At 40.4% G+C, this 23,830-nt stretch overlaps 2 protein-coding genes across 10 annotated transcripts; both read right to left on the reverse strand.

Annotated features, from left to right (window-relative positions):
- LOC309694733 (uncharacterized protein) lies at nucleotides 1-11,904 on the reverse strand. Its single transcript, XM_082514941.1, has 2 exons — nucleotides 10,051-11,904; nucleotides 1-2,170 (listed from the first exon to the last, which is right to left on the reverse strand). The coding sequence occupies exons 1-2, from the start codon at nucleotides 11,707-11,709 to the stop codon at nucleotides 470-472; spliced, it is 3,360 nt and encodes a 1,119-aa protein (XP_082371067.1). The 5' UTR covers nucleotides 11,710-11,904; the 3' UTR covers nucleotides 1-469.
- Nucleotides 11,905-12,426: 522 nt separating this feature from the next.
- Nucleotides 12,427-22,476, reverse strand: LOC309694540 (serine/threonine-protein kinase pim-2-like). Of its 9 annotated transcripts, none has more exons than XR_014272896.1 (11): nucleotides 21,405-22,476; nucleotides 19,936-20,049; nucleotides 18,833-18,958; nucleotides 17,556-17,792; nucleotides 17,305-17,430; nucleotides 17,087-17,181; nucleotides 16,598-16,948; nucleotides 16,328-16,508; nucleotides 16,071-16,241; nucleotides 13,024-15,981; nucleotides 12,427-12,942 (listed from the first exon to the last, which is right to left on the reverse strand). XR_014272896.1 is itself a non-coding variant. In XM_082514712.1 (11 exons), the coding sequence occupies exons 4-11, from the start codon at nucleotides 18,849-18,851 to the stop codon at nucleotides 15,890-15,892; spliced, it is 1,272 nt and encodes a 423-aa protein (XP_082370838.1). In that variant the 5' UTR covers nucleotides 18,852-18,958; nucleotides 19,936-20,049; nucleotides 21,405-21,425; nucleotides 22,237-22,476; the 3' UTR covers nucleotides 12,427-15,889. The 9 variants fall into 9 exon arrangements, 8 of the variants coding, with proteins under 8 accessions (XP_082370838.1, XP_082370837.1, XP_082370836.1 ...); XM_082514712.1 differs by having other exon boundaries at nucleotides 12,427-15,981; nucleotides 21,405-21,425; nucleotides 22,237-22,476; XM_082514711.1 differs by having other exon boundaries at nucleotides 12,427-15,981; nucleotides 21,405-21,507; nucleotides 22,237-22,476.
- Between the last annotated feature and the right edge of the window lie 1,354 nt (nucleotides 22,477-23,830).

A 23,830-nucleotide genomic window follows, 5' to 3' on the forward strand; every position in this document is an offset into this window, starting at 1 on the left:
TTTGTTCAAAGTTTGATTTATAGTCAAACCTTCCAGTTTATTCACACAATAAAACATCAACACAATATATGAATTCATTCATTAAAATCACAGTTTTTCCTCATTTGTTTGATGATTTTGACAAAAACAAACACAAACACACACACATGGTCTGCCATACTCATAAAGAGAAATGTCGACATTTTTCAATACAAATATTCCAGAAACATTTAGAGGATAGAGAAGTTTACATTTTCATGTGGAGAAATATTTTAGTAAATCAAAATGATGATGAGCAGTGATAGCCTCCATAAACAGTCACAGGAAAGATCTCCTTTAAAAACTGAGAAACATCAAGAGAACAACTAGAAGATGTGGAGGTACCACCCATAATGTTTGACTGACAGCTGATCTCTGTGCAGAAATGATGGAGAGAAACTAAAATGAAACTAAAACACAGATTTAAACCCACAATATGAAAGACTTCAGTCTATTTGAGCTTAATCAACTCAGCAGTGGCTCCATAATAATAAGGCGACAGTCCAGCATAGAGCGGCTGAGTGAATGTGGTCTGGACTCTGTGGAGGAGAGTCATGGTTTCAGAGACGCTGTAGAAGGACAAAATACCTGCTCTGTGATCCAGGTACACTCCTACTCTGGAGGACTGAGGACCTGAGACAGGAGTTTGGATGTTGTTGTACCAAAATGTATAACTGTTGTTGTTACAATCTAATGACCAAGATTTGTCATTACATCCAAATTTACATTCATTACCCTCTCCTTTTCTGCTGATATTCTTGTATGCGACTGCTACATCAACTCCTTCCCCTCTCCACTCCACCTCCCAGTAACAACGTCCAGTCAGACTCTCTCTACTCAGGACCTGCCACCATCTAGTGAATCTGTCTGGATGATCAGAATAAGACTGTTGTTGTTTCATTACTGTTGCTTTTCTGTTCCCCTCTGATAATAACAGATGTGTGTTTGCTGTGTTTGGATCCAGTGTGATTTCACATGAATATTTTAAGAATCCAGCTCTGGTCTTTGGCTCTGCTGGTGGATCTGACAGTAAAACATCCACTTCAGTGACTGTCAGTGAGATGTTTGTCCATTGTTCTCTCAGAATGTCCTGTAGTTTATCTCTGACCTCTAACACAGCTGCTGTCACATCCTCAAAGTAGCTCAGAGGACGGATATTGATGCTGGATGAGTCTGTAGACTCACTGAGTGCTGACAGTGAGGGGTAGTTGTGTAGAAACTGGATGTGATCCTCTGTGTGTGAGAGCTGCTTCAGCTCAGCATCTTTCCTCTTCAGCTCAGTGATCTCCTGCTCCAGCTTCTCCTGAAGCTCTTTGACTCGACTCACTTCAGTTTCCTGCTGGGATCTGATCTGCTGCTTCACATCAGAGCTTCTTTTCTGGATGAGATGGATCAGCTCAGTGAAGATCTTCTCACTGTGCTCCACTGTTTGATCAGCAGACTGATTGATGGCCTCCACCTCCTGTTGAAGCAGCTTCACATCTTTCTCTCTGTCCTGGATTCTCTGCTGGATGTTTTGTCGACTCACCTCCAGCTCTCTCTGCCTCTCAGTCCTTTCTGCTGCAGCTGAGACTGTGTCGTGGCCTTTATGTTCATCCACAGAGCAGAGATAACAGATACTCTGCTGATCAGTACGGCAGAACATCTTCATCACCTCATCATGACGAGAGCAGATGTTCTCCTGGAGCTTCTTGGAGGGCTCCACCAGCTTGTGTTTCTTGAATGAAGCTGCAACAATATTATGAGTCTGAAGGTGTTTCTCACAGTAAGATGCCAGACAGAATAAACAGGACTTGAAGGCTTTCATTTTTCTTCCAGTGCAGACATCACAGGCCACATCTTCAGGTCCAGCATAGCAGTGATCAGCAGGAGCAGCTTGGAGTCCAATCTTCTTCAGCTCCTCCACTAAATCTGCTAACATGGTGTTTTTCATCAGGACAGGCCTCGCTGTGAAAGTCTGTCTGCACTGAGGGCAGCTGTAGATTTTCTTCTCTTCCTCTTCATCCCAGAAGTTTTTAATACAGTTCATGCAGTAGCTATGTCCGCAGGGAATAGTCACCGGATCCTTCAGTAGATCCAAACAGACTGAACAGCAGAATTTTGTTTGATCCATTTGATTCATGTGCTGTGCCGTTTCACCGTCTCTCAGTGACTGTCAGACAGTTTCACTTCCTCTGAACAGAAACAACCTCTGTGCTCTGAAGGGAAACAGATCTCTGCTCTTGTTCACCTCCTACAGGAAATGAGGCTCACCAGCAACTGCATTTACACCATGTTGTTTAGACCCATCCTGATACAGACACATCTGTGAAGGGAGGCACTAAAGAAATATTCTTACAGAGCGACCAAGAGCCAATCACATGATGCAGGGTGTGGTATGTTTGGTTACAGCATGCAGTAACAAGTCTGACCCAGTTAAACTTTAACAATTCATTTCTTCATGGTGCAAATATATAGTAGACTCAGGAGTTTAACTCAGTTTTCTTGGCCTTTGTTTATCGTTTCATTTAAAATCTTAATGGGTAAAGATCATCATAATTACATATGAAATTATATGTGCAAATTATATGTTCCATTACACTATTAACAGCACAGATTATACAGCAAACATCAGATTCATGGATGGAGCCAGAGGCTAAATGACTGTTCAGCCCTCTTTAGGAAACGATCTTCATATGACGACAAACACGACAACAATCAGCTGTCAAACTGTACAAGAAGTTCACAGTAATGTAAAAGAAGTTATATCACTTTATTTTTAAACGTACGCACTCAGGGTCAGGACTGAAGACACTGATCGAGAAAATACTCTAAATATAAATATTCACCTAAACATTCAAAATTATTCAATTGCATAAAATGAAATATGAACTCTTTACAATACTGGCTTCTGATTGGTTGAAAAAGCAGGTGCTGAACTTCAGAAGAGCTAAAGCTGCAAAACTGTGTAAACCCAGAGTGGATGCTGCCCTCTGACCTTTCAGAAGTACGATCTTTTTATGACACAGAGGCAGAGTTATTATTCATCACTTTAAAGATGATATTCGTTACATGTTCTTCACTCGTTGTCTAGTAAAGTCCAGAGAATGAGACACATGATTTCAAAACATACAGCTGCATGTTAGAGATCACAGAGTTCTTCAGTCTTATGAGAACTCATGGAGACTAAATGTCAGACACATCAACAGTAAATGTCGTTCCTCCCCCCGTCAGTTTGTGTCCTCCACACTTGTTTACACAAACATCTGAGGTTTGAACAGTGTGCAAAACCACATGTTACAAAGCTGCTGAGCTACTGAATACTGGAATATTTCATTCAATATCACCATCTGACCAAAGGACAAACACAGAGAGGATTAGAGCGCCAAACTTTGTTTCAAACTGTTTCAGATTTTAGAGGCAAAAAGCAGAATTTCTACCTGGACAAAGAAATCAAAGCAGGAGAAAAACCAGCTTTTTACATTTATTCAAAGGCATTATGTGAATGTACTCTGAGCCACAGCCTCCTAAAGTAAATACATTTGATCATCTAAACCAGACAGAGTCATGTTTTCAGCAGTGTCTGTGTCCTCCATATAGACCATGCCATGGTCCACCTAGGGTGACCAGGTGTCTGACTTTATGTGGGACTACACAGCGCTCAGTCCTTGTTTGCCTGTGCCACACACACATTGAGCCAATGTCCAGTTTTTTTATTGACTCTAGTTTCTGTCGATCGGTAGGCCCACAAAAAAACCCTGTACAGGAAGTAGATTTCATCTCTCTGATAAAAGGAGTTCTAATCCCTGATCCTATGAGTCTGACCCAGTAGATAATATTGATATGATCATATTTATGCCTTTGTTGTTTCACAAAGGGTTAAAAACATTCACAGGTTGGACTGTGGTTCTCCTTTTAGCGTCTCTGCTGGAATTTTAACTGTGAACCTCTTAGATCCAAACTTCTGAACTGCTCATCTCACAGAGGACAAAAGGGAAGAACCCCGAATCTCTTCTTCACCTCACTTTTATACCTGCTCACCCTTTCTCCCCCCTTCCCTCACTGGACGTCACATCTTCACACTTGGGCCAATCAGGTTGTTGACATTTGATCATCTGATGTGCACCCACACCTCATCTCTCTCTCTCTGACTCACAAGATTTAACACAAAGTTTAAACTTTAAAATCACTTCATTACATTTTCTTTGTTATTCTTAACACAGAAAATTCACATTCAAAAACTTAACACAGAATAAAACAGAGTAGCCAGTAGTGGGACATGGTTCCAGCAACTCTGATGGTGACGGCCCGTTTGAAGCTGAAGCTCCGGCACGTGTGTCAAAAAATCAACACACTGCTTCAGAAACGCTGTGCTGAGGCTTGGTTTGACTGAACAGAGTCACGTGATCAATGACGTCTGAAGCTTCATTCAGCACGTCACTGCTTCAGTACCTGATTCAAAGATTTATAAGGAATTGAACCATTGGTGGGATTTGTGCTGTGTTTTGGTGGTTTTGTGAGAGCGAATCAGTGTGTGACATAATTATAGACATGGAGCCAGGAAGAGAGGACGCTCTGCCTGTTCCTGAATAAAAACCAGTTCATCAGCATTTCTGCTCCCAGGTCTAAAATGTACATAAGAAATATGATGTACACATAATTATAATGATATAACTTATAGTATATTATATATAAACGTACCAGTCTGCTGGTTAATTACATAATCAGGTGGAGGCAGTGACCTCACAACCTCCTATAAGCTTTAAGTTAAGGTTACTTTATTTATACCCACAGGTAAATTTGCTTTACAGAACAATGATAGCATTTGGCCTCCCTTCACAAACACACACACCTAATGAAACCTGACAAAACACATATTTAGTAATTAAACAAAATGAATCAAATCAAAAACAATTCTTATTGAGTTCAGTGACAGCAGCAGGGACAAAGCTGTTTTTATAATGCTTTGTCCTGCATCTTGGAACTAGAAACCTCCGTCCTGAAGAAAGAAGCTAAATCCACCCCGTAGAGGATGGCAACCATTTTTAAGGATTGATTAAGCCATCTGTGGTACCTGTTTAGAGTACAGGGAGTCTAAACAGGCCTGTGACTCATCTATCAGACGACTGGACCATCTCACTCACTAATTCAGTCAATTTTTCTCTGTGACAGAGGTCTGACTGAACCATGGCACCAAACAAAAAGATAAAACAGACTCAATAAAAGAACAAGAAAACAAAGTTCAAATCTTTCGCTCAATGTGGAAATGAGCAAGTTTCCTGAGGCAGTAAAGGCACTGGTGACCCTTTTTACAGACCGATTTGCAATAAAAGTTCAGTTTTTCATTGATTATGGTCCCAAGATATTTATATGATTGCACTTGCTCTATTTTCTGACCTTTAATTAAAGTGACTCTGTGCCCATTTAGTTGCTTCCTAAAATCAATAACCCTATCTTTTGTTTTAGATATGTTCAATTGGAGATAAGACTCCTCCCACCACTGAACAAAGCCATCAATGATTGGACTATGGTGAGTTTCACCCTCTTTCAGTAAGCTGACAATAACAAAGTCATCTGTAAATTTAATGATGGCCCTGTTTTCATATCTGCTCTGACACGTGTTTGTAAAGAGAATGAATAATAAGGGCGATAAGAGACACCCTGGAGGAGAAGCTGTGGAGGAGAACACTGGGTCAGACAGAACCCCATTTATTCTCACTCTTTGTGACCTGTCAGTTAAAAGATCTAAAATCCAGCAAACCAGGTTTTTCCTGATTTCAAACTCTTCTAAAAGTCTTTTCATTAAAATATGGGGCTGTATTGTATTAAAAGCAGAAGAAAAATCAATGAAAAGAAGTCTTGCAAAAGTCCCTTTACTCTCTACATGTTTAAGAATCAGATTTAGTCCAAAGCGCGTCCTGCACTCCTCTGTTGGGCCTGTGCGCAAACTGCATTGGATCCAGCTGATATTCAATCTCTTCCATAATCACATTTCTGATGATTTTTTCAGACTTTCATGACAACTCAGGTGAGGCAACAGGCCTGAAGTCATTCAGGACGTTTGGACGACTAGATTTAGGGACATGAACGACGACAGCTTCCTTCCAAAGCGAGGGCACATTTTGTATTTGAAAGGATTTATTGAAAATAACCTGAAATTTAGGACTGAGCTCTTTAGCACAAGATTTAATTAGGCGGCACTAATGTTATCAGGGCCCTGGCTCTTGTTCACATTAACTGTATGAAAGGCCTTTTGGACATCGCTGAGTTCAGTGATGAAGTGTTGAGTAACTTTCAGTTTCTGTTTCAGTTCAGAAGAACTAAAACGAGCATCAAGCATATTCAAATCTCTGTCTGACTTAAAACCGTCTACAATGATCTGACTGCTGCTCTGGGGATTTTGAAACCCTGATATGGTTTTCATACAAGTCCAGGCAGACTCAAAACGTTTTGCAGCAAATTTTCTTTCAAGAAGGTTTTTGTAGATCTGTTTTGCTTTCAAGAGCTCGATTTTCAAGTCTTTGGTGACTGCCTGAAAGTCAGTAACAGCCCCCTCTTTAAAAGCCTGTCTCTTTTTCCTTAAACAGGATTTGATGCATTTGGTGACCCATGGCTTATTGTTAGGGTACACTTTAGCACGCTTAAGGGGTATAATCATGTCTTTACAAAAACTGCATATGAGCTAACATCCACCAAAGCATCAAGACTGAATAAAAACTTCCCAATCTGTAAATTTAAAACATTCCTGCAAGGTAAGCACAGATTCTTCTGACCACATGATTGATTGATGGAGACTGTTTTGTCGTGCACATCAGAGAAACCACAGGTAAGACAATCTTATCCAAAAGGTCAGTGTAACAGTATTGTTTTCCACCAGCTTAACCAAACTTCCCACACTAACTGGAATTTCTTTTCCCAGGCAAACATTAAACAGCAGCAGCTGGAAAACTGGAAAACCTAAAGCCAAATAATCAATAAAACATAACAAACTTTTGTATGAGTGAGTATTGATAAACTGAGCAGAATTAAACCTCAGTGAAACCACATATAAGTTCTGGTAACTGGCACATATTTATGTTTAATATGTTGTTTTATATTTTGATCAGTTTCAGGTGTTTGTGCGACTGTGTTAACCATCAGTAAAACCACATATAAATCACACTTCTGTGTTTAACAATTACAACACTTGATGCTGTTTTTCTGATTCAGGATTGTGTGTGTGATGAGTTGGCCACACAGTTCTTATCTTTCTGCTTCAGACACACACAAAACTGCCGAGGTTGAAGCTTCAGTCTCTTTCTACCCCAGGTCTCACCACATTTCCAAAATGTAAACTCTGAGTCTCATAAGAAATGTGGTTCAAAAAGATGTGCTGATCTATGAATGCATCCTTACTGAAAGCTAAAGATGTCCAGCAGACAAAAACAGCAGCTGAATGAACAGTTATCATGAGCGAGTGTACAAACACTATCACAGGAAATAACAGAAATAAACTGGAGTTTCCATTTATACCTGTAGTATTTTTTCAGCTCCATGTCATCTTCCAATATGTCAAAATATGATTTCATTGTATCTTAAACAAATACAAACTTCTTTCTTCCCCCCAGAGAGCCAACAGTTTACTATCAGAACTGAGGCTGATCATTAACAGGGAGCAGCAGGTAACAAGGTCATCAGCAGTGGAGGAAAGTATGGAAGTAATACTCAGCTTCATATTTGAAGATACTCGAGTATCTTAGCTGCAGGTCTGGAACAATGGTTTTATTTCCTTTCCCATTAAACATCTCACACAGCCCCTCATCTGTGACCCTTAGCAAACCCACTGGATATCTACCTGCACATAAAGGAGATCAGATCAGTTCCATCTAGACCAGCTGTAACAGGAAAATGCTGCTTACACTTTGATGCATCACTTTCAGTTTGTCATATAAGACAATATATCAGATTGAGGCATTATTTTCCTGCAGTGAGTAAATCTACTTTGTACTTTACTCTTTTCTTTTAGGTAAAGGCTCTAAACAGTACTTGTACACTGTGGAAATACCATAAGAACGTCTCCTGAACTCTGAAAAATAACAAAACAAAGACTAAAAGGAGGTCATGGGTGCTGATGATGATGATGCTGATGATGATGAGGAGTAGCATGCATTTAAAAAGTGACTGATGTCCTAGAATACAACAGAACAGTGTCTCTACAAACTTATGAAAACATGACAGTCTTGCATTAGTTTGTATTCTTATGATTTCAAAAAACGAGGGAAAAATCTCCTTGAAATGCACAATTCCTTTTTGTTATTTCTTAGTGTGTGACGTATTTTATTGGCTTTATGATTGGTGCAAACAGTTTCCTGATTCATAATGGAAATAGATTTTAGACACAGGAGGAACACGCAGTGATCAGCAGGAGCAGCTTGGAGTCCAGTCTTCTTCACACTGAGGAGGGACATATATGCAGGAACAGTTGTCATAACTGTTACAACCACCAGATGGCGAAAGAGTCCCACTGCAACTTTAAGCCATGAAGGATGTGTCTTGATGTTTGCTTGTGATAAATCTGCTTTATGTGAGACTTTTTCAGAGAGTAACAGTAATATGTCTGATTATATGTCTTTAATCAGTAAAGTCTCGCTTTGCTAGAAATAAATAAATAAATAATTGTAAACATGCAGCTGTATGTTAGAAGTCAAAGGGTCCTTAAGTCTTCTGTAAATTGACGGGGATCAAATGAAGGACACAAGTATCTGTTCTTACTCTAATAAATGCTGCTTTAATATCCAACAGACTATTTTCCTTCCTCATCAGCAGTAAACAGCTCGACTGCGTCTGTGCATTTGTGTCCTCCATACTTGTTTCCACAGACATCTCAGGCTTGATGCCACGATGCAGTGTAGAAACCTGACAACCCTCTGACTCATGTTCAAATGTTCAAGGACATTTCTCAGCATCATGTATGACCCCTTTTTGACATTTGGACTTTCATTGATAATATTTGTGTTTCTGAGTCATTTTTGTGGAGACTTCTGTCCAACGTAGTGTCCAAATGAAGCCTGAAGCTTTTCTTCACCCTCTTGTCAGATGGTCAGCAACAAAACTCTGTTCCAACCAATGTCTGATAAGAGATGAGACACAGCAGCTGAGCAAATGATCATTTCATGCTGAAGACATCCTCAGACAGAATTAAATACATACATAAACACAGCCTGGTGCCAATAACACAGCTAATGACACTGCTGTATCACTGGCTTTACTGATTAAAGACCATATCTGAAGGAAATCTTTGAACACAACAGAAAGTGACCTTTTAAACCTGCGACACTGATGCTGCATTCAAGGACCATTAAAAACATTTTAAAGAACTTAAGAACATCAAGAAAATGTGACTTGTTTCTCTGTAATGAAGCTGTTTTAGTGAAGAAAGTTGAAAGGTCACAGAGCGACTGCTGAATCTTCTGCTCTAAACATGAACTCTGAACTTTGTGATGCTTCAGGAGGAAAACTGCTTCAGTTATTCTCTCAGATTAGTTTCATATTTTCTGCGTCAGATTTGAGTGAGATCCTGGAATGAAGACAGAAGAAAAGACTTTGTTCAAAGTTTGATTTATAGTCAAACCTTCCAGTTTATTCACACAATAAAACATCAACACAATATATGAATTCATTCATTAAAATCACAGTTTTTCCTCATTTGTTTGATGATTTTGACAAAAACAAACACAAACACACACACATGGTCTGCCATACTCATAAAGAGAAATGTCGACATTTTTCAAGACAAATATTACAGAAACATTTAGAGGATAGAGAAGTTTACATTTTCATGTGGAGAAATATTTTAGTAAATCAAAATGATGATGAGCAGTGATAGCCTCCATAAACAGTCACAGGAAAGATCTCCTTTAAAAACTCAGAAACATCAAGAGAACAACTAGAAGATGTGGAGGTACCACCCATAATGTTTGACTGACAGCTGATCTCTGTGCAGAAATGATGGAGAGAAAATAAAATGAAACTAAAACACAGATTTAAACCCAAAATATGAAAGACGTCAGTCTATTTGAGCTTAATCAACTCAGCTGTGTCTCCATAATTATAGTAAAGCCAAAGTCCAGCATAGAGCGGCTGAGTGAATGTGGTCTGGACTCTGTGGAGGAGAGTCATGGTTTCAGAGACACTGTAGAAGGACAAAATACCTGCTCTGTGATCCAGGTACACTCCTACTCTGGAGGAACGAGGACCTGAGACACGAGTTTGGATGTTGTTGTACCAAAATGTAAAACTGTTGTTGTAACACTCTAATGACCAAGATTTGTCATTACGTGCAAATCTACAATCACTCCCTGTTCTGCTGATATTCTTGTATGCGACTGCTACATCAACTCCTCCCCCTCTCCACTCCACCTCCCAGTAACAACGTCCAGTCAGACTCTCTCTACTCAGGACCGACCACGATCCAGTGAATCTGTCTGGATGATCAGAATAAGACTGTTGTTGATACACTACTGTTACTTTTCTGTTCCCCTCTGATAATAACAGCTGTTTGTACGCTGTGTTTGGATCCAGTGTGATTTCACATGAATATTTTAAGAATCCAGCTCTGGTCTTTGGCTCTGGTGGGTCTGACAGTAAAACATCCACTTCAGTGACTGTCAGTGAGATGTTTGTCCAGTCCTCTCTCAGAATGTCCTGTAGTTTATCTCTGACCTCTGACACAGCTGCTGTCACATCCTCAAAATACCTCAGAGGACGGATATTGATGCAGGATGAGTCTGTAGACTCACTGAGTGCTGACAGTGAGGGGTAGTTGTGTAGAAACTGGATGTGATCCTCTGTGTGTGAGAGCTGCTTCAGCTCAGCATCTTTCCTCTTCAGCTCAGTGATCTCCTGCTCCAGCTTCTCCTGAAGCTCTTTGACTCGACTCACTTCAGTTTCCTGCTGGGATCTGATCTGCTGCTTCACATCAGAGCTTCTTTTCTGGATGAGATGGATCAGCTCAGTGAAGATCTTCTCACTGTGCTCCACTGTTTGATCAGCAGACTGATTGATGGCCTCCACCTCCTGTTGAAGCAGCTTCACATCTTTCTCTCTGTCCTGGATTCTCTGCTGGATGTTTTGTCGACTCACCTCCAGCTCTCTCTGCCTCTCAGTCCTTTCTGCTGCAGCTGAGACTGTGTCGTGGCCTTTATGTTCATCCACAGGGCAGAGATAACAGATACTCTGCTGATCAGTACGGCAGAACATCTTCATCACCTCATCATGACGAGAGCAGATGTTCTCCTGGAGCTTCTTGGAGGGCTCCACCAGCTTGTGTTTCTTTAATTGAACCACATCATAATGTGGCTGAAGGTGTTTCTCACAGTAAGAGACCAAACACACTAGACAGGATTTCACAGCCTTTAGCTTCATGCCAGAGCACAGATCACAGGCCACATCTTCAGGTCCAGCATAGCAGTGATCAGCAGGAGCAGCTTGGAGTCCAGTCTTCTTCAGCTCCTCCACTAAATCTGCTAACATGGTGCTTTTCTCCAGGACAGGCCTTGCTGTGAAAGTCCTCCGGCACTGAGGGCAGCTGTAGATTTTCTTCTTTTCCTCTTCATCCCAGAAGCTTTTAATACAGTTCATGCAGTAGCTGTGTCCACAGGGAATAGTCACCGGATCCTTCAGTAGATCCAAACAGACTGAACAGCAGATTTTTGTTTGATCCATTTGATTCATGTGCTGTGCCGTTTCACCGTCTCTCAGTGACTGTCCGACAGTTTCACTTCCTCTGAACAGAAACAACCTCTGTGCTCTGAAGGGAAACAGATCTCTGCTCTTGTTCACCTCCTACAGGAAATGAGGCTCACCAGCAACTGCATTTACACCATGTTGTTTAGACCCATCCTGATACAGACACATCTGTGAAGGGAGGCGCTAAAGAAATATTCTTACAGAGCGACCAAGAGCCAATCAGTTGATACAGGGTGTGGTATGTTTGGTTACAGCATGCAGTAACAAGTCTGACCCAGTTAAAGTTTAACAATTCATTTATTCATAGTGCAAATATATAGTAGACTCAGGAGTTTAACTCAGTTTTCTTGGCCTTTGTTTATCGTTCATTTAACACTAGGAGTCCCAGGCTTCTACCTTTCTACCTTTAAAACCCGCCACCAGCCAAATGGCTGGTAGGCTTTTAGCTAAGCTTTAGCTTCAGCCAAGTGGAAGCTAAATTGGCTAGTCATTCATATGTAAATTGGGTTGTTAGCTGGGAATTCTGGAGGGAGGGGAGTGGGGGTGTGTGGATGAGGGGGTGGGGGAGCTGCTAAAAGCTGTGAACTTCCTTTTGTGTTTCATCTTGATGCATTCTCAATCATCCAGGGAAATAAATCTCCAAAAGTCACCAACTTGGAGTGTTTCAGTTTGCCATCTTAGGGAGAAATCAACACACATGGGTGTAGGTCCTTTGTTGCTGAGATTTATTGATAAAAACAGTACAAAAAACCAACCATTTGTACACATATTTACAAATAAGAAGTTCAAGTTCAAAAGAACTGAATTTAATATTGGTTTCATGTCTTTACCGGATGAGCTAAACAAATTCTTCGCTCGCTTTGAGGCACAGACCTTCACCCCCGCACAGAGGACCCCCCCCAACGATCGGGTGGTGAGACTATCCCCAGACAGTGTGTGGACGTCCCTTTAAGAGAGAGCTTCACTGCTAAGCTCTCATCTGTGTGGGTGTCACGGTTCGCTTGAGGACTCACACGCAGGACTCAGAGGCACAGTCAGTATTTATTACAGTTCCACCAGGTGTATATACAAACAGTGCAGGGGATAGTGCTATATACAAAGCGGTGACAGGGAAAAGGCTCCGGGGAAATCCAGGTAGGGAAAAGACACTTGCTCCTCTCCAAACACTCACACAAAAAGGGAATCCGCTCGGGGAATGCAGAGTCGGGTCCAGGGGATCTATGTACAGAAGGAAACACACGTTAGAGGTTTTGCACAGGGAAGCAAAAGAGAACTTGCTCAGAGCCGGGCTGCACTGACGCCAGTCACACACAACGATCCAGCGATGAGTAGAAGCCACTCCCTGGCTTAAATGCTGGCTGCACTGATGAGGCCCAGGTGTTTCCTCTTCAGAGGGGCGTGGCCCGAGGGCGTGAACCCACCATGAGTTCCGCCCTGGCGAGAGAGCGAACACTACTAGTCAGCGGCCTGCTGATCCCCTGGCCGTGACAGTGGGGTTCAAATCCCTTATTCAGATTAAGATTTTATGTGACATTACATTGGCAAAAATTAAATTTACTTGAATAATGTGAGTATTGGAGTAAGTACTTGAGTAATTTTTGAATAACTTTAATTTTGTAATGTGCATATTTTATGAATAATGATGTTTCAATACTTTAATCTACTGAATAAGTAAGAATTAGACTTAATAATCTTTTTACTTTAAAAAGGGAAATTGTGTACAATCTTTTATTCTCCAGAATGCACATAATAAAAATGTTTTGGGGAATGTATATGCTTTTTAAAAACCAATTGCTTCTTACCTGATGCATGCTATAACTTTCAGCAAAACTGAACTAAAATTTGTTAACAAGCTTACCAAATAAGAAATGTTTTGTGAATTTTCTTTGCAGAGCGACTGGAAAGCCGGCTGTTATCAAAGCCCACATGCCCTAAAAAGGAGGGCGCGCTGGCCAGTAATGAGTTCATCACTAAGTTTAAGATAAGAGTTGATCAGAATAGAGGCGATGATGAAAGTCTGGAGCATCAGTTGGAGGCTGCCAACCTGTCTGATGAATCGTTCGAGGCCCAGACAGAAGTCAACGGACAAATATGATCACAGACATTTTAAAAACGCGAGTTGAGAGTTAAGGGGGAAAAATATTGTAATAAGTATATATTTGAATTGCACACTAAGCTATAAAGTGATGGCAGCGAGCACAGTGTTGCAGGATTTAATTAAAAACACATCTGACTAAGACCAACTGAAATTTAGAGTTGTGTATAATAAAGTTTATTCATGATTAATAAAACAAATCTGTAATATTTTTCTTTCTCTTTTGTCCATTTGAATCTCGCTACAGCTTAAATAAAAGAAAAGAATGTGTTTTGAATAAATTAAACTCTATTCTCTCTTTTTCTTTCTTTCTTTTTTTCTTGGTGGGTTTTCATTTGCAATCAAACGCAACATTATACAATTATATAGTATAGTAAGAAATATCCTTTAACTTAATTTAGTATTTTTATTTTTGTTTTTATTGTTTCCCCTTCAGTTTGTGCTTATAACATGTTCTAATCTGACATATTATGCAGTAAATTATTTTTGCAATAATTTAACAGGCCATTGTGGGAGCCAACATTCACTTATCAAAGACATATTTGTATATTCTGTGGGCTGCTTTATGGTTGTGTCATTTAGAAACATAAGCCACAACAGACTTCCACCGGAGAATACTTAAAAATGTATTTTTATGTAAAGATATTTTAATTAACTACTATATTAAGAGAGAACCTATTGTTACATGGATTAATTGTACAAACTGTAGAGAAATAAGTTTAAGCGTGCAACTTTTTATTCATTTTTAACTGTATTAATGTTTTTATGTTGATACAGCCGCCTCATATCTGTTTCCTCAGTGTTTTTTAAACCATGTACTCCATCTATGAGTAAGAACATGAATAAATTCCTTTCCAAATTTGTAGTTCTTTTTTCCAACTGTTTTGAGTATATATGTAACATTTCTTTACACACAAATGCAGGTATTCTTTTGCACCAAGACGTTAAAGAAATGCTAAGAAAAAATGAAAATACTATGTTGCAACCTGTGTGTGTGTGTGTATATATATCTGTATCTATATAGATATATATATATATGTGTATTCGTACCCTTTTTTCATCATCTAGTTTCCTGTGCCAGATCTTCTACTGATCCACTGAGGCAGACATGTAAAAAACATGAACTAAAGCATATTTCTGTATATAAACAGGACTTTAAATCTTTATCAACAGCTACTTTAGAGGAAATTCTTCAATAAACTGCAACCAAAGGCTCAACTCAGAGGACAAAATCCAACCTGTTATAAATAGTGTGACAGCAAACTTTCTCTTGTGTAAAGTTACAAATAGGAGTAATTATCCACAGGAGCTTTTATACATAATGAAGTTATAATTTGTCCTGTAGAAATTGTACACTTAAGCTATATAGTTCCCGCTGTGATAACTCTGCTATGAATGCCTCTTATTAACTTTTATGCTTTTACAACCCACTATGAGCAAACACTCAGCAACAGTGGGAAGGAAGAACTCCCTTCTTGAAGGAAAAAACCTCTGGTAGAACCAGGAAATCTGTCTAAACTAGTTGGGGGTTAGAGCAACAGATGCAAGTCTTCAGATCATTTGCAGTGTGACTGTCTTTGTGCACACTTTAACCTGATTCAGTTTTCTTATTTGTCAAAATGCACCATGGGTAAAAACAAAACAAAACAAAAAAACAAAACAAAATAGTAATGAAGGAGAATCCTCAGCAAAGATGAATTAAACAAGTTTTATTCTGATCCAATTTTACTTTAAGTAAAACACATCTTTATTTGATGACTTTAATGTCATCAAATAAAGACAGTTTTGATGGAGCTCCTGACCCAGCCCAAGCTCTCTATGAAGACGAGGAAAAACTCCCCAGGGGGCCAGATCGATGGGAAGAAACCTCGGGAAAGCCCATTCAAAGAGAGATCCCCTTTCCTGGGATGGCTGGGGGGGTTACAGGAACTCCAAAAAAGCTAAACTTTTATTTATTTATTTTTTAAGATTGACCCATTCTATCTATTCCTGTCCAACAGAAAAAAGGAAGGAAGTTACTACAACGTATCATACTTATATGATAAGGTGTGAATTGTGTGTTTGTGTGTGTTATCTTAGCCAGGGGTGAAGCTGGAGCTCCTCCAGTGTTGGGCGCTTCTCCGGGACTAAAGCTAAACATGCGTCCAAGAAATCCCGGCATTCTTGAAAGAAAGAAAAGATCAAAAAGATGAAGATGATAGTTCTAGTGATCCAAGGCATCAGTGAATCTGGAAGTGTGAAGTTTTCTTACCTGTGGACAGACGCTTTTTGATGCTCAGTTTCTTTGTGAGGAACCTCGCGGTACTAAAGTATTGTGCATGAAGCGCTTCATACAACACCACTCCCATTTGCCACACCGTGGTGGGTCCACACCTGTAGCAGCTCCTAATGTACCACTCGGGAGGGATGTGAAGAGGAGTGCCTAACAAACAGACACAATTGCAATTTCTTCTAAAACAAAAGACACAAATTGTTACATCTGTGAAAAGCAGGAGCAGAATATGTTACCATAGAAGATGCGATACAGAGATCGCTGCTTAACAAAGCAGCTCAGTCCAAAGTCAATGATGCGAACTCGAGGCACATCTGAGCCGGTCTCAATCAGAATGTTTGGTCCCTTGATGTCCCGATGAAAGATGTGTTTATCCTCAAGTTCCTTTACAGCATCAACTAGTTGCTTCAGAATGACCTGGAAAAGATGAAAAACACAATAATGAGTTAATGCTTTTCTGCCTTGATTGAATGCTGTACAGTCTAAGGCTCTCCCAGTCAACCTACCTTGGCCTTGTCCTCTGTCAAAGTTCTTCCATGTTCTGCTTTGTATTTTTGCAGGTCCACAGCGGGGACAGGTCTCTCCAGCACCAGGATCAGCTCTTTGCCAAGGTCGAACCACTCCAGCAAGGACACAGGTGCAGATATTCCCACTGACCCTTCTGCTTCACCTGCAAGTTTAACCATAATGGCCACTTCCACTGAGAGCTTCTTCCCGCTTTCATCCTGAAATGTTACAACAAAGTGGATGATGAGGAACGCCGCATTCAATCCAGTAATGTAAAACTGATTCAAGTGTTGGACGCTTACCGCCACTTTGCAGTAGACTTTATTTTTGGGAATGTGTTTGATGGCAACCTAGAAGACACAGAGCATTGGTGAGCATTTCCTCAGTATGACATAATGAAAGGTGGAAACACAGCAGACGTCTCAGTTTACGATATTATCCATTATCTGCGTTACTGCCTGTCTTACTACCATCATCTGAACACTTACTGGAAAACGATCTTCTATCCGGTAGCCAGCAAACACTGCTCCGCAGCCTCCTTCTCCGAGCTGGTGCTCCTCCACATATCTGGCTTGGAATTCACCTGAACAGACAAAACAACAAATCTTGTTTTATTACAGCTGTGACACAAATTACTCTCCTCTGTAGCCTAAATGTTCCTTTTGCCCTTCCCCTGAATATAAAACCCAAGCTGCTTGCTACTTACGTTTTTGGTCTGCCACTGATTTTTTGTCCTGGTCCACATTCCTTTTTTTTTTCTTGGGTGACTCTCTGTTGTCTCCCGTGGCCTTTCTTTTGCCATGTTTTGCGCACACCTGTTTGTTGTTCAAGTCTGGAGATGTGGAAAACACCAAAAGCACATCAGCTCACTGGATGATAGACACAAACACTAAACACTAATATCTTAAACCTAGCAACCACACTTAATCTACCCCCTTATTCAACTAATTAGCCTACCTTTACCAGAGTCCAACAAGGAGGATGCTTGCTCCTTGTCACCGCTCATGTGGTGGAGAAGTTTAGCCTTCTTTGCTTTCTTTGTTGTGCCCTCTTCATCTTGCACAACCTTGCGCTTCACTCCTTTCACCACATCTGAGCTGGTGGAAGGACCAGCCTGCTCAGCGACCCTCCTCCTTTTTATTGGGGTCTTCTTTTCAGGACTGGCCTTTCTTTTAGCAGTCCTGCTCTTACAATCTATAAACAACAACAACACAGTGGTGAAAAAGAGTCCCGACATCAGGACTGGAAGCAGTTTGGCAAAGAATTTGAAATTGCTTTTGCTTAAATTATCACAAGTTTATTCTTGGGATAAAAAAACTGACCAGTGCGAATTGATACTAGGTTTACTAAGTCTTAGATCTTGATGACACTTGTTGCTCTGTTTTTACTGTTGAGTCCAAGAATAAACCTGTCACATTATTTTACCAAAAGACAAAGTGCCCCAGTAACCTTTCTTTGATTAGACATCTTGTATTAAAGCTATTTTCAATCAAACATATGATTCAATTGCTCTAAAAACGATTCACACAGTGTCAACGTTTCTAGGATTTGGATTTTACCAGGATTTGATTTTATTATTTTACTTACCTTGATCTCCTGGATCTTTCTTATCTGCCTCAGTCGTAACTTTTCTTGTTTCCTTTTTCATTTTAATTTTTTGAGAACTTTTAAAATAGAAAATGTCACCTTAATGAGTGAATAGTCCTTCAAATGTCTGGATGCTTGACTTTTCTAACTAAGCTGTATAAGTCAGTTCTGTAAGTGAGCTTTAAAAGTAAACTCCGGAGACTATGGCAACACAACATAAGAAGCTTGCCTTTTAGTGACATCACTGACTGCCAGTAAAAGTGTTCCAAGTAGTTTAAAGAAAAACACTCTGGCAGACAAAGCCATAATATTTCATATAATTCAGTAATTTCACATTAAACTTTCTTTCATTATCCTTTCATTATTTGTTTAAAGACTTGATGTGTGGATGCTACTATGAAAACTTCTAGTTGAGCAAACACTAATAAACACTGACTAGTTTATCTGAGATAAAATATAACTGACTGCAGCCTTTATTCCATGTGTTTTGTCTGTGAATGCCCCCATGTACACATGTAACCTCCACCCACTGCAACACCAATAATGTCCCGGGGCAAAGCGGGGTTTGGTGAACCAGGAGCTGTGCGCAGCCCGTGTCCACCAAAGCCTGGTGTATACCCCCTTGACACCTTATTAGGATGCTGTACCTCCATGACTGCCTGGCATGCTCTGCTCCTTCTGCCCTGGCAATCAGATGATCCTCAGCCAGGGTGGCTTGCTGGTCAATGGCAGGGAACCCCTCGGGTGGGCCACTTTGTCCAGCAAACCAATGACTGTAGAAAACATGGATGATCTAACAGTTCTCCAAAAGTACATAAAGTACTTACCTAAAAAGCAGTTAATGTCATGTTGCATTTATTTATTGTTATTACATTGTTTTACAGCAGCTAATTAAAAACCATCATCTTAACTACATGTTTTGTTTTTTTGTTCTTTGTTGTTGTTGTTGTTGTTTTGCAGTTGTCCTGTAGGTGATGGTGTAGCACAGAGACTGAACTAGTGGCTAGCTAACATAAGAAGGATGTACTTGAAACTTGCATCTCATCTTTGCAGCGTTCACTTTGAAGAGAATGTCTTTACCAAGGACTCACAGGTTAAGTAACTTTACAATTGTCATATTACAATATATAATTTTAGAGCATGATTACAGCTCTGCCATCTTGATTGAAAATTAAATACATCTGGAATACGAACAGCTGATCGGATCGGCAAAGCGTGTTTCTGGAATATTATGTTTTTGTTACTGCAAGCGCTTTTTATGCAATTTTTGCAAAGCTGTATGTGGAAGGAAACCGTGACCTAGGACAAGCTGATGGCATAAGATGTAAGTACAACTCCTCTGGTTTCATATGCAAAAAAATTATTGCGCTAGCTTACGCGGTTCCCGGTTCAACAGGGATTTAAAAATAGTTACGCAAAACAGAGCGTGCCCGCTCCGACCGGCTTTAAAGAGTTAAACATGTAACAATCGAATTGCATCTTTCCATTGCCAGCCATCTCATTTTGTACAAATCCAGTCAACTCTTCCAAGTTTGTGTATTTTTTAAACCCTTACAAGAATTGAAATGTGTCCCAAATATCTGTATCCCATCAGAGGCAAGTTTCTTAAAGGAGAGGTAGTAGCTGCTCCACCATAGGACCAGTAGGACCTCCAGCACACAATGAACACTTAATTAACATTAACACATTTATTAAAACACAATTTTAAACAATAACCCTTTTCTTTTAGTGTGTTTCAATTTGTTCCTACCGCTCCATTGGAACAGTGTACTATCCAGTAACAGCATCCAGCTGGCAGAAGCATACACCTGCAGCAAAGAGAATCTACCAGGCAGGATAGCGCAGCGGAGTCATCAGATGAGGACTATCATGAAGTGGTTCATCCAGCAGGAACAGGATACCAAAAGGGGAGGGAAAAAACACAGAAAGCATAGTCATGACTAACTCAGTGTCACTAACAGCTCATCTAGCAGTCTTAACATCATAAAGGTACAGGCTGGTCCATATAAAAAATATTAACAGAAAAAATAAATGCTGTTAACCAAATTTTCTTAGGCAAAAGCACATAATCTTGATATTTGACCTTGTATCAGCCGCCATATTGGAAAGGTAGCCAGGTTTCCTTAGCTGCTAGCTTGCTAACAGTCTGCTATCCAGCCCAGTAATAACTTCATTCACATATTTTAGAACATTTAGCTTTCTTCCTTAACAAAAACATCGCAGTTGTGGATTTGAATCTCGTTGCAGCATAATAAGACCCAGAACATTCAATTTGAACATGTGCTGCAAGCTAACTCCCCAGAGGAGTTCATGCAATGGCCAATGCCTGTCGGATTCGGCTCATGACTTCTCTGTCTAACAACACATTAAAACATCAGTTTCAAGTACAAATGTTTCATAAACTTATCTACAGCGGCTCATATTAAATGTACCCAAGTTTCCAGCTGGCAGTGGGCACAAGAACAACACTCCTCATCAGATCAAGGGAGGAAAAGAAAATTCTAGAGCTGGGCTGGGTGGCTGCTATGTAGGGTTGCCAACTCCCTGAAAAATAAATAAGAGACACCTCGTGGCCAGGGCCGGGCAACCCAGTTCACCCTTCCCAGTGTGGTGAATTTTGTAGCTCTTTTTTTGTGTGTGAAATTATTTTTTAACCATTTGACTTGAATTTGATTTAAGCAGATGCATATTCTTTGTGATATGACCATATGGGAAACAAATGATCATTTAGCCATTTATTTTTAGCTCAAAATGACAACATTAACACAGTAAAACAGGTCTCTTTCTTAAACAGAAGCCTGTCATGCTTAACTTTTGAGAATATAAGTAAATCTTTCTTTAAAAGAACTCTGTCCTGCTTAACTTAAAATTATATAAATTAATAGAACAAAAAATATTCTTGTAACAGTGCACATATAGTGCATTTAGCTTCAGTTGAGGTATTATTTCAGCTTTTCTAATGCTAATCAGCTGCTCCTGTTTGTAAACCCACTTGTTCCCATGATTACGCATCATAACTCATCATCATTATTAATCTATGTATTACTTTTATGTATTAGTCATCTATTTGTTGTAATCATCTATCCTTGCAGTTGTTTATTACACAAAATAAATTATATTATCACACTTCTGGCCACATAGCGCTGATATTCACTGCACATGCCCATATTAACCTTAACCAGAGGGTTTGAAAAAACAAACAAACCAGTGTTTACATACCATATCTGCTTCTGCCGTGGCCTGGTGGACAAAAAATTGGTTAAGGGTTCTCGGAGCTTTCACGCCCCTCATGTGCTTCATGTGCCCACCACTAGAAGCATGCCTATGGAAAAAGTGCGCCGGCACACAGTGCAGTGCGCTTTAAAGGTGTTATCGTGCATTTTCCCAGCCAGGTGTTTTCCTTTTCCCATTCCTCCCTGTACTTTTGCAGCTTTTTTTTCTTTGTCTGAACAAACAAACATTGCTGCTCTAATGCTGGGCTTACACTGTGCGATTTTTGGCCCAGTTTGAGCCGATTTTTGAGTCGTGCGACCGATTTGGTGATCGGCCCGATTTGGGCCTTCATCGTGCATCGTGTAGTATACGTGGGGTAACGAGAAGCGATTAACACCTCACGACCAGCTCCCGATATCAATCGCTCGTGAGCCGCTAACACTGCTCACGCGCAAACACGTAAACGTCGGTGAAAAAGATGGAGCAGCACAGCTGTGCAGCGTGTGAACTGGACACAAGCGATGGAGGCACAACTTGTAGAACTTTGGAAAGCTCATCCGAGCCTTTTCGATGTGGCATCACAAAATTATCACGACCACAACAACCGTGAAAATAGTTGGATTTACACTGCTGCTCAATCACAGCTGCCTGATCATGTTTTTCATTAGCAATTTAGCAAAGTTGATGTTGGTGGTGTGCGTGTCTGTGTGAGTGAAAGACAGAGAGAGCGAGCGACAGATTTTCTGTTATAACCTTCATTTTATGGACGCACAGTGTGAGCACTCAGGTCGCATCAGAGCATCGGGCGGTATAGTGTGAGACCTGCATCGTGACCTACCAACTTCTAACCCCTGCGCGTCAATCGTGCAGTTTGAGCAGGAGCTGAATAACGTGACTGAAAAAATCGCACAGTGTCTGCCCAGCTTTACTGCCCAGGTGTACTGTCGTCCGAGACTTGCACCGCAGTGTCGGCGTTTGTTTCCCTGTTGGCCATGCTTCTTGTTGTGGTCATCTGTTGTCTTCCGGTATTTTCTCCGTAAGCGACCTTTCCTCGACCAATGAGATGAGCGGTAATCTGAATTGTCATACTCGAATTGTCATAAGTGTGCTGTCAGCTCATTGGTCACAAAGCAGGAGAGGGGCTGGGAATTATGTTTTCAAACAAAGCGTTAATTCCATTAACATTTATAGACTACTTTTGATTCTCACTGTATTACGGGACAAAGTGCGTCCCTTATTAGCTCAATACGGGACGTGTACTTTTGTTTCTAAATACGGGACGATTCCGTTTTTTAAGGGACGGTTGGCAACCCTATCTGCATCACAGGTGACTCCACTCATCCGTCCAACACCTTCTTCAGTTTGCTGCCATCAGGAAGGAGACTGAACAGCCTTCGGGCCAGAACCAGCAGACTGAGCGACAGCTTCATCCATCAGGCTGTCAGGATGCTGAATTCACTCCCTGCTCTCACACGCGAACTCCAGACCTGCATTAACCTCTTTCCTCTGAACCCCCCACCCCCCAAACATATGAACTCTGACCCAACACTATTACTTTTTCACTGACCGCCCCACCCCCACTTGCACACAAACTTGTCCACAATCACTATGATTGTGTTGGACACTGCTGTTTAAATAACTGTATAGTATTGTATTGTGTTGTGCATAAAACTTTTATTTTATTTTTATCCTTTTATCTTTATATTGTTTTAGTGTACACTGGGGGCCATGGGAGGATTGCAATTTCAAATTCTTGTGTATGACTGTACGTATATGGTCCTTGACAATAAAAGTGACTTTGATATAAATCACACTTCTGTGTTTCACAATTACAACACTTGATGCTGTTTTTCTGATTCAGGATTATGTGTGTGATGAGTTGGCCACACAGTTCTTATCTTTCTGCTTCAGACACACACAAAACTGCCGAGGTTGAAGCTGGCTTCAGTCTCTTTCTACCCCAGGTCTCACCACATTTCCAAAATGTAAACTCTGAGTCTCATAAGAAATGTGGTTCAAAAAGATGTGCTGATCTATGAATGCATCCTTACTGAAAGCTAAAGATGTCCAGCAGACAGAAACAGCAGCTGAATGAACAGTTATCATGAGCGAGTGTACAAACACTATCACAGGAAATAACAGAAATAAACTGTAGTTTCCATTTATACCTGTAGTATTTTTTCAGCTCCATGTCATCTTCCAATATGTCAAAATATGATTTCATTGTATCTTAAACAAATACAAACTTCTTTCTTCCCCCCAGAGAGCCAACAGTTTACTATCAGAACTGAGGCTGATCATTAACAGGGAGCAGCAGGTAACAAGGTCATCAGCAGTGGAGGAAAGTATGGAAGTAATACTCAGCTTCATATTTGAAGATACTCGAGTATCTTAGCTGCAGGTCTGGAACAATGGTTTTATTTCCTTTCCCA

The sequence above is a fragment of the Aulonocara stuartgranti genome, assembly GCF_965226115.1.
Source record: "Aulonocara stuartgranti genome assembly, chromosome: 18".
Classification (NCBI taxonomy): Eukaryota; Metazoa; Chordata; class Actinopteri; order Cichliformes; family Cichlidae; genus Aulonocara; species Aulonocara stuartgranti.

What these genes read in the sequence shown, in the direction of transcription:
- LOC309694733 (XM_082514941.1), bottom strand. Translation starts at nt 11,709, where the DNA reads ATGAATCAAATGGATCAAACAAAAATCTGCTGTTCAGTCTGTTTGGAT. An exon ending in CTGAGTTGATTAAGCTCAAA is followed by an intron (nt 2,171 to 10,050) that starts TAGACTGACGTC and finishes ACTGTCTGACAG; the next exon opens with TCACTGAGAGACGGTGAAAC.
- LOC309694540 (XM_082514713.1), bottom strand. An exon ending in GGATAGAAGATCGTTTTCCA is followed by an intron (nt 16,949 to 17,086) that starts GTAAGTGTTCAG and finishes TGTGTCTTCTAG; the next exon opens with GTTGCCATCAAACACATTCC. An exon ending in TGACAGAGGACAAGGCCAAG is followed by an intron (nt 16,509 to 16,597) that starts GTAGGTTGACTG and finishes CATCTTTTCCAG; the next exon opens with GTCATTCTGAAGCAACTAGT.